At 34.9% G+C, this 10,883-nt stretch overlaps 1 protein-coding gene across 1 annotated transcript; it reads left to right on the top strand.

Moving 5' to 3' along the window:
* The first annotated feature begins 1,274 nt into the window (after positions 1–1,274).
* On the top strand, positions 1,275–2,827 carry LOC127813353 (germin-like protein subfamily 1 member 11). The gene is made up of 3 exons (XM_052354290.1): positions 1,275–1,466; positions 1,684–1,750; positions 2,000–2,827. The coding sequence occupies exons 1-3, from the start codon at positions 1,343–1,345 to the stop codon at positions 2,475–2,477; spliced, it is 669 nt and encodes a 222-aa protein (XP_052210250.1). The 5' UTR covers positions 1,275–1,342; the 3' UTR covers positions 2,478–2,827.
* Positions 2,828–10,883: the final 8,056 nt, after the last annotated feature.

Genomic DNA, 10,883 nt, shown 5'->3' with positions numbered 1-10,883 from the left:
TGGTAACACAATGATGACAAGAGTACTTGTGACATTAGTCTCTCTCTCTCTCTCCATCTTTTCTATGCGATGAGCTCAAATGGTGTAGGTTCATTCTCTTTTCTCCGATCTCCAACCCTAGGTTTAGGTTTATTGTTCATCTTAAACTAGATTTGACTTCAAAATGCATCTAGATTCAATCATGAACATAGTGGTCAATGGTCGCCAATATCTGACAATCGCTGGTTGTTTTTTTTTTTATCCTTATATTTTTTAAAATTAGAGAAAAAATGAAAGAGAAAAGAGGGAAAAAATAGGAGAGAATAATGAAGGATAAAATAATCATTTTGTTCCTTTGTTTAACAATAGGGGAGATTATTGTTATTTTTGAAACGAAAGAGGTGATTATTTTTTAAACAAAAATAAGATTTTTGTTCCTTTGTTCTTATAATTATGCCAAATTTTAGAGGTGATTAATTATTACAATTTTCCTTTTTATATATTTGTCACAAATACATATTTTTCATTTATTATTTAATAATTTTTCATTCCATATATGTATTATCATAGATAATTTTTTATTCTTCTCTCACACGTTTATTTTTTGTTTTTTCAAATTCTCAAACATCTACTGCGATGTATTTTAGGACAATTCATATTATATATCATATTATTTTGCAGTACTTAATTTTATTTATTTATTTTGACTAAGTTCTCATTATTACAAATTAATTTGATATTAAATATCAGTTTTTGAACAGCAAAGAGGATGCTAGAAATCATATGTTTATTCATTGAATGATTCAGCAAAAGAGGCCCAAGACTTGGTTCCGACACTGTCCATCTGTTGAATTTTGGTTTAGTCATATGTTTAATAGTAAAATATTTCATTGCGCATCTCCATCTCTTAATTAGGCTTATTTAGGGTAAATTAATTTGATATTAAATATCAGTTTTTGAACAGCAAAGAGGATCCTAGAAAACAAGCTTCAGCTGAATACATATCCATCTGGAGATAATTATTTATTCATTGAATGATTCAGCATCAACGTTTAATTTTGATGCTGAAAGTAGATACCTAATCACAGAAGAAAACTTCATCAGGATATGTATGAATGAAAAGAAAGAAAATGTCAATTCATCCTAATTCAAATAAAAAATGTCCTCTCCCCTCCCCCATTCAGCACCAAGTAAATCTCCTCTGCCGACCTAGAAAAATGTTGACCAATTCATGAACTCCATGTCTATATATATAAACAGCCAATCCATCATCTAAACCAAACAAATTACAAAGAATAGCTCTAAATCCAAAGCGCTGATTATTCCCTACTGTTACTGTTAGTTTAGATCCAAAATCAAGAGAATGAAGGGCACCCACTTCTTCGTAACTATGGCTGTGTTGGCCTTGGCTTCAACACTTGCCTATGCTTCTGATCCAAGCCCATTGCAGGACTTTTGTGTTCCTGTTAATGACTCCAAATTTGGAGGTACATTCTCTCTCTCTCTTTCATGGGTTCAAACTGCATAGGATAACACTATATATAACTTCATCAACTAGCCAACTGCATGAAATATTGTTCAATTTTATGGTTCATCACCAGACTTTTTCTCTCTATACTTAGTGACTTTTATTTATTTATTTATTTATTTTACTACGAATTTTAGTGGCTTTTTACCAACCCTAATTCTCTTCATCACATGCAGTGTTTGTGAATGGGAAGTTTTGTAAGGACCCGAACCTCGCTACGCCAGAAGATTTCTTCTTTCCCGGGCTCCTTTGAAGGCTTTGGGATAGAATTGAGAAGTATGAACAAAAAAATATGACAGGAGAGCAGTTCAACTTCCTCTTGTTTCAGCAAAAACAACGTTTGGCATATATAGCCATTACAAGAGAAGTCTAAAAGACAAGTAAATAAAGCATTACATTTTCAAGATAATTTAATTCAAATAAAAGACTTTTGGATCTTCCAGAATGTTGAACTTGGGCTTGACGAAATCTTTAAGCAATTTTGGTTTAGAGTTCCAACATCCTTAACCGTCAAAATACATCAAACCAACTAGGCTTTACTGTGACTCTAGTGAATGTGATGAACTTACCGGGGCTTAACACGCTTGGTATCTCCTTGGCCAAACTCGACTTTGCTCCCTTTGGGGTTAACCCGCCACATACACACCCTCGTGCTAGTGAGTTCATTGTTGTGCTGGAAGGTACCTTATATGCAGGCTTTGTCACCTCCAGTCCAGAAAATCGTCTCTTTGCAAAGATTCTGTATCCGGGAGATGTGTTTGTGTTTGCAGAGGGTCTCATTCATTTCCAGTTCAATGTGGCAAAGACTAAGAACGCCGTCGCGATTGGTGGTCTAAGCAGCCAAAATCCTGGGGTTATTACCATTCCGAATGCAGTATTTGAGTCCAATCCCAAGATTAACCCTGATGTTTTGACCAAGGCATTTCAACTGGACAAAAAGGTGGTTGATTATCTCCAAACAGTCTTCTAACTCTTGAGAGACAACAACCAAACAAATATTAATTGGATGCTTTTGTCTGCTAATAATAATTAAATTAATGTCACAAATAGTGGGTTCATACCGGTGCTAGCTACAGTGTCATTTTCTTTAAAATTCTCGTATTGTTGTAATTCAATGAAATAGTTTTGAACTATAAGTTAGTCACTATCTTGTATATACCCTACGTGTATATGACATGATAGTCTATCTATATATATTCTGAAATGTTATAGAATCTTGCTGTATGTACCCTACAAATACAAGGCAATTCAAAGTTCTTACTATCTCTGGGTCAAATGTTTAGCTGCTATTTGTTGTAGTTGGGCTTGTCCTAATCGCTGTAGTGCCAATGTTCCTTTCTTATTTTCATTTGTAGTTCCCGCCATACTATTTCTAGCTAGCAATAAGATGCTCAACTTATAAATGCTTTTAAAAGCTTAACCCTAGACAAAGCACCTATGTTGTAAACCAATCTCTTTATTATGATTGTGCTTTTAAGTTTTTACTAACATAAAAATATGAAGACTTAAGCTCAACAAAGGAAACAAAGAGAAAGCTAGCTAAATAGGGGAAAATGCCAAAACCAGCAGACCAAAGAATTAAAACTGGCCTCTATATGGCTAAAGATAAACCTAGCTAGAGCAAGAAACGGCTAGCCACACAATGGGGCCTTTGGGAGAGGAAGGCCAAAGCACCTTAATTACCATCTTAAGACGAGGATTAAACTACTCTTGAAAAGGGACTGCGAGGAGTAGACCTTGAGGGGTTGACACTAGCACGTAAGCAAATGCCAAGCCTGACAAAGCCAAAAATTCCAATGTGCTAGCAACAAAATAACTGCCCTGAATAAGCAAAACCAACTAAAAACAATGAATAGAGAACTGCCCTGAAGAGAGAAAATGCACAATAAAAATAACTAATTAAACAAGCTTAACTCTAGTAGATAATATATTATTATTAAAAAAGGACCCACTTCAATTATTTTAGCACTTCTACTCAACCATGCCCATGCGTGGTGTATGCAATTTAATGAAGATTAAACACTACATGTACTCATTTTATCAACAAAAAAAACTATCAGAAATATTATCAAAATATCAATTGCATGAGTACAATTGACACGGGAAAAATAGGTTTCAAGTGATTTTCACTGTCACACATTATGCAAACCAAATACATAATGTCATGCCAAACAATTAGTTAAATAAAATTAATTAATTTTTAAAAACCAACTTATAAAAGAATGTTTATCAATCAAATATAATAATAAATTTCTTTGTTTAGGACAAAACTATCTCCAAGCTTCGAGTACATTGCAAGGAAGAAAATCGTCGGAGGGCACACAGTCTTTTCTATGCAAATACTTTAATACTTAAATCAAAATTTCAAAAATCACATAAAAAATTACAAAATTCTTGAATGAATAAAAATGACTTACTTTTGAAGGATGAAAACTCGCTTATTATAGTTGAGTTAAGAGATTTGTGATAACTATTTCTAATATTTTGAGATTGATTTGGATTTGGATAATCCTTAATTATCTATTAAAAGAAAAATAGAATATTAGTACCCTAATAATTTAGCTATTCTAACTTAGCGCAAAGAAAAAAAAAAAAAAACACTTATTTTATAATTTCTAGCAAAAGAACCAAATCAATTTCAGCATCATCATTCATACACAAATCCCTCTCTCTACTCCTATTATTAAGATCACCAAAACTAGACTACCTATAAATGACATAAAAAAAGCTTAGCATTTTATCACCATTATAATTCCCTCATCTCCCATGACACAAGTTTCCTTTTGTGTAATCACATAACTTCATCAACTTAACACCTTGTTATTCCACTATGCATTCCCATAAAACCAAATTGTTCAACCACACATAAAATTTATAAGGATATGCTCGAAGAACAATTTCAAGCAAAATCCTTATTTCTTTTTATTTAATTTTTTGGTAAGAATCACCAAGGAAAGCACTTGTATATATATAAAGAATAATGGTGATAAGACTAAAAATAAATTTAAGAAGTATAGATGTATACACTTCTTTAAAAATTAGTTAAGAAAAGGTGAGCTTAATTATATGAAGGCAAATAAGTAAGACGAACTTTGTATGACTCAAGGGAAACTCTATCCATATAGACCCTATCAAGTGCTTTGGCTCTTGCTTAATTATAGAGTTTGCAACTTCTTTATTGTAACACCTCACTTTTTCTAAGTGTGCGCTAACTCAGGATTTCGGGAATATTTTTTTTTTTTTAACACACGATCAAGGTAAGCCATTCCCAACATTCCCGTTCTACCCTCTCAGTATATCAAATTTAAAAATTAATAAGCTAAGACAAGTAATATTAACATAAAATGCGGAAGCAAGATTGAAACCTCAAATAATCGTAAATTCCTCATTTATAGTCAGGTAACGTATCGATGTTCAACATGACATCATCAAGATAATACATAACATCTGAATATCACTAAACATGGTCAAAGACCTAGTAAACTTTCAAAACGTAAATGCCGACTACGTCTCGATGACCTCTTTTCCTCTGGCATCGCTGTTTTCACCTAGAGTGTTTGAATATTCCAAGGATATAGTCCAAATTAGATGTTGAAATACCTAAGTGAGAGTTCAAAACATTTTTGTGAATGTATGCACCATGAACAATATCATAGCCTAAGAGAATCTCATACAACGCTTAACCCATACCACGAGAAAAGAGCAATCTTCCTAAAGGCAACATAATCACATCGATGCATTGGCACAACACAACCCTAGCTTAAGATGGGCAACATCAACGCATCTCTCAGACATATCGAGAACAATCGTTACCACTCTCGATATAGGAGGGTCAACATCAACACTGGAACCCCGCTCACTGCAATCACGTCAGAGATTACGTTCCCACTCAAAAGCATCCTAGAACACTACCCATGTCCAACACATATGCCAATGCCATAACCACAACATGTAATGATGCATTACATAAAATGACATTTCAATGCATGTTTTTCAATGGACATGAAAATAAACAATTTAGATAAACCATCCACATGAAATCAACCATTCACATGCCAAAACCATTGTATGAAAGAAAATCAAGTAGAGGGTCGAACCACCTGAAATAAACTGAGTTTTGATAGTAGAATCACTCACCTTGAACATATTTGGAATACCTCGATTCTCATGCTTAATCTCGATTTTTGTGTCGGGCCTCAGATAATCATACTATTACTCAACCTCAAGCCTCAACGACCCCTAGACACCATATATTCATCCAAAAGAATATCAACATCTATTTTTTCATAATTTTTTCTTATTTTCTCTTTACAAATTTTAAAATAAATAGCTCCTCAAGGTTTTCCCCAAAATTTTCTCCATCATGATTTATAAAATATTTTTCTAAAAATATTAAAAACAAATCTAGAAAATACCTTGTCCCCACACGCTAGCCACGCACTTGCGCGTGCTCTACTCGGGCCAATAGTCTTCTTAGGCGAGCTCCTCGATGACGGTGTTTGGAATTTCTCCCTAACCTCACAACCTTGTGTATTTCTTCAAGTCGGTTCCAACTACACCTTCTATTGCTTGAAAAGACCACCGAAAATGCTCCAATAGACGATGAAAGCCTCCACTTCGACGAGTCTCGCATTTTTCAGTCAAGCTCCATATCCTACTCGATTTCACTGCAAAACGCTTCAAACTTTCTAGAGCCTCCTCTTGACTTAAGAATTAAAAGCTCCTTATTGGTTTCCCTCGAATCACCCTCAAACCTGGGCAACTTAATGCTTCATTTTTTGCTAAAACCTTGGCCTATTTATAGGCGAAATCCAACCTCCCTTCGGCCAATCAACGGCCATTGCTTGTCTCTCATGCTTCCTAGGCCCATGCTCGGCCATGCCCTGGCAAGATCCGTCCATCCCACAATCGGATTTGGCCCACGAGCGGTGGTTAGTCAGCTATGTTGTGCATACAGTAATTTCCAAAAATTTTACTTTGGCCCCCAACTTCTTTCTTTTGCATTTTGGCCCTCTTCCTCAAGTCTTTAGACTTTGATATTTTACCACATGAACCCCTAAGTTCCATGCTTCTTAATTGGCCCAACGAAATTGAAAAAATATCATTTTCAACCATTTTCAACTAAAATAAAAAAATTACACTTAGGCCTGAATGCGCATTTTAATCGTAAACCTTTTTATTTCATCCCGAAACCACTTAAGGGTTATTACTTATACAAAATAAGAAGCTTATCAAGGTTCCATTGACTTCCCGGAAGCCTTTTACCATCATTCGGTCTTTCAAGCTATAATTTAGTTATACCAAAAATCGTCTCTAATTTGATTTCTTTTAGTGTCATATATCACGTCTTGAGATGCTCGTTAATGACATGCTTTTTCCCTTTGGAATCTAACCTCCAAGGCACTCCCTATAGCTAATTTGGTCATTTGTTGCCTTTACAAGCCCATTTTTTGATATTTTAAACTTACTTACGTCACGTGGCAACATCACGAAAATATGGGGTATTACATTCTCCCCCCTTAAAGAAATTTTGTCCTCGAAATTTGCACTTGACTAATCAAATAACTAAGGCTACGTACACTCAACTTATTATCTTGCTTCATATGATCCTACTCGAAACAAAGTTTAGCCATTGGGTTTTTTCCTTAAGTCGGTAGATACTACCCTCATCTATCGATAATATCATTACCTAAACACCTTAACCACATATCAATTATCCTAATTTACATTTATCACACACCAGACACTTACCAAGTACGACGTGTTTTTCACATAATTTTTCGTTGTAGCTCCTTTACAGGTAGTCACACATATCCTCAAAATGATCATTTTCGAAGCATGATTGATCTTACTTCAAAATTTTTTGTTTCTTTGCAAGATTCGTATGCTCTTATCATCTTGACTTTTGATGTGCTAAACCTTAGGCCTTAATTCTTAACCCTAAGGCCGATTTCTGATAAGGGTCAATATTTCCTATATCCTAATGAATTATATCCCTATTTTGGCTTTATATTTATGCTTAAAGTAAATAATTATTCGTATTACATATTATTTCAGGATGAAACAAGGAAGTTGGCTTCTACAATTAATTAGGGGCATAATCGAAGACATTTGATTACTCATTTTAAAATTGCTCAAATTCAAAGGCCAATTATGAAGGCTAAAGGATATTTCAAGTGCACTTGGCCCAACTATCAAATGGAATTCAACCAAAGTCCCAAGACCAATCAAAGGCCCAACAAAGCCCAATTTGTAGAAGGCTTTTCTTTGTTTTGTAATTTTTCTAAGTGATTTACCACCTAAAGTCTTTTGTATTCTCATGAGAAGTCCACCACACAAAGTCTTTTGTATTTTTTGTCTTTTACCTAATTTTCTTCCATTAGTTAGGTGAATGTTTTGTTGAATAATTGTGTGGCTTGTATTGCATCTTGTGAGCTATAAATAGCTCACTTTGGTGCATTTGTGAGAGGTGGTTATTACTTGAATCAAAGTTTAGTTTTGTTCTTAAAGTTTCCCTTAGAGAATTGCTCTTATTCTCTCTCTTGTTTTCTCTTGTAATCTTACTTCCTTTCTTTCTTCTTTTAAATTCTTATGTCATTTATTGTTACTTTATTATCCACCGCCTAAATGGCCGGTTAATTTATGCCTTTAAATTTTTGTAATTTTAATTCTTGTCTTTCAATTATCCACCGCCTAAATGGCCGGTTAGTTTCTGCTATTTCAATTCTTATCATTTAAATTTTGTTATTTAAATTACGCCATTTAAATTCTTGTTAATTAACTTTTAAATGAAAATGAGTAGCTAAACCTAATCTTGGGTTAAGGCAAGGACAGTGTCCAACGCCAATGATTCCCAAAGAAAACTGCGCTTAAAATGAATATCATTAATTTAAATTTCAGTATGAGTGAGTTTTAATTATTGAAAAATCACTAGGTTTGGATTGGAGAGTAAGCCTAACTTAGAGCTTTCATGTCACGCATGAGAGTCACTAGAACTGGAAACGCTATCATACCCAAACCCAGATGATTAATTTAGTTATTTTGTATATTAATTGTAATTAGATTTATGGTAGTTGCTTAAATTAGAATCCCGCATATCATGTATGGGGATTGCTTAAACTAGAACTATCATCATCTCTAATTGCATTTAGTAACAAACCCTCATATCTGAAATTAAATTAATGTTACTAACCTTGTTTGCTAAAATTTGGAAATCAATGGGTTGGTACTGAAATTGTCTTAACTCAAGTGCTATCCAATTTAATATCCTCACATTAAGCATTTTTTTTTAACTTCCACCTTGCTTTATTTTCTAATATTTATTATAAAAAAATTCATAAAACAAAATCTTGTTACCAATTCATCTAAATGCGTGTGCATGTGTGTGACATTCTTTTGCTTTTGCCATAAATAAATCTCTCAGTAGACGACCTGGACTCATCTAGAAAATATAAATTTAAATTTGGACTACAACTGCACTCGTACATTGACGAGTATAAACCTCTCACCTAAATAAAAATATATATATATATATATAAAATTTTTATTGTGTTTTGTTTTGTGTTTTAATTGCAGGGTGAGAGAGCGGTCAATTTCCACGTTTACCTCTATGTTAATGAATATATCATGGTCATAAATGCACAAAAATCCACTAGAATAAAATCAATGTACCTATTGTCATTGTCGGGTAGGTCTCTTTGTCTTCTCTTGTCAAACAATAAACTCGTCCAGTATGAGGTCCTTGTGCTTCATATTCCTTCCCCGGTTGCTCTATCTTTTGTTTTTCAGACATTTATTCGCGTAATAACTAGATTGATTGCATGAGAAACATGCAATCCCCATTCGATTCTCAATCAGAGGTGTCTCTTTAGTCTTGGGGAAGTCCTTCTCCTTATGTTCGTCTTCACCACATGCATAACAGCAGACATGCCTCAGGAAACATTGTTTTCTTGGGTGTATCTTGTTACATCGGGGACATGGCTCGTCGTCTTTGGAATTCTTTCCTCCTGATTTATGCTATATGCCTTTTGAATCTCCTTTTTTTATCATCTGATCTAATCAATCCTACACACAGTAGATTCATCTCAATAGTTAGAGCCCTATCCAGTGCCTCGTTGTAAGTAACAATAGCACACGAGCTGAGAGTTTGCTATAATTCCACTTTCAGCCCACCCACAAATTTCTATGCCTTTTGCCACTTGTCGACTTCGTACATAGGCACGTACCTAATTAGTTGGGTAAATTTGACATCGTACTGAGACATCGTCATTCCTTCGGTCTGTCTCAACTTCATAAACTCCCAAGTCTTTTCTTCCCTTTCCAACTTCGAGGAAAATACTTAGCATTAAAATCTTTATTGAATCTTTCCCAAGTTACCTGCTGAGCTTGTCTTAGCCTTGGATCATGTTCTTCTTGCTTGGGCGTTCTTTGCAAGGCCCGCTAGTCGTTTGCCACCATCGCCCAACTTTTTCCTCTAACATGAAGGTAGCACAGTTAACCTTCTCCTCATCACTGCATTGTAGATGTTGGAGCAGTTTCTCAGTTTGCTCCATCCAATACTCAGCCATACTAGGGTCGTCTCCTGCCCTTCCTTTAAACATCGAGGGTCTTTACCGGCGATATTGATCCAGTACATGGGGGGGTATGCCTTGGTGGCTCATTTCTTACTACACAAGTTAGCATGTTTTCTAGAATTATTTCCGTCCCATCAAGTCTATTCTCGCTAAGCCCTGATCCCTCATCTTGCCGTCCATCGCTTGTGGTGTGATTCGCAGAGTGACCATGGTGACTGCTACTATTGTCTTCCTCATCTCATCCATTGAGATCCGTGATTCTCAGAGTTTTCACCATTTAAAAAAATCATGATAAAAATCATCTCATTAGTCAATCACCATATCCCTATCCTCAAATCAATTTTCAAAATCCTCGAAAGCCAATTATCGAACCATCATAGGTTTCTTATTTTGGACCATTACCCATGATCCTCGATCTATACCAAATCACTCGAACGTTGATGATTCCTATTATCATTCACAAACCTAACTTGACAGCTAGGTTAAGTCACATCAAACTAACCATCCATGACTCAACCATTCTCAATTCCTAACAGTACCCTTGAGTCTCCAATCGAGGTTTTTGCTAGTTCGCTCTGATACTAACTATAACACCTCCCTTTTTCCAAACATGCGTTAACCCGGGATTTCAGGAATATTTTTTTTTAACACACGATCAACATAAGCCATTCCCAACATTCCCGTTCTACCCTCTCCGTATATTAAATTTAAAAATCAATAAGCTGAGATAGGTAATATCAACATAAAATGCGGAAGTAAGATCGAAACATCAAATAACCGTAAATTGCTCGTTTATAGTCAAG

This window comes from Diospyros lotus, chromosome 11 (genome assembly GCF_014633365.1).
Source record: "Diospyros lotus cultivar Yz01 chromosome 11, ASM1463336v1, whole genome shotgun sequence".
Taxonomy (NCBI): Eukaryota; Viridiplantae; Streptophyta; class Magnoliopsida; order Ericales; family Ebenaceae; genus Diospyros; species Diospyros lotus.
The sequence above is the reverse complement of the archived record's forward strand: the minus strand, read 5'-3'. Positions and strand labels throughout refer to the sequence as shown.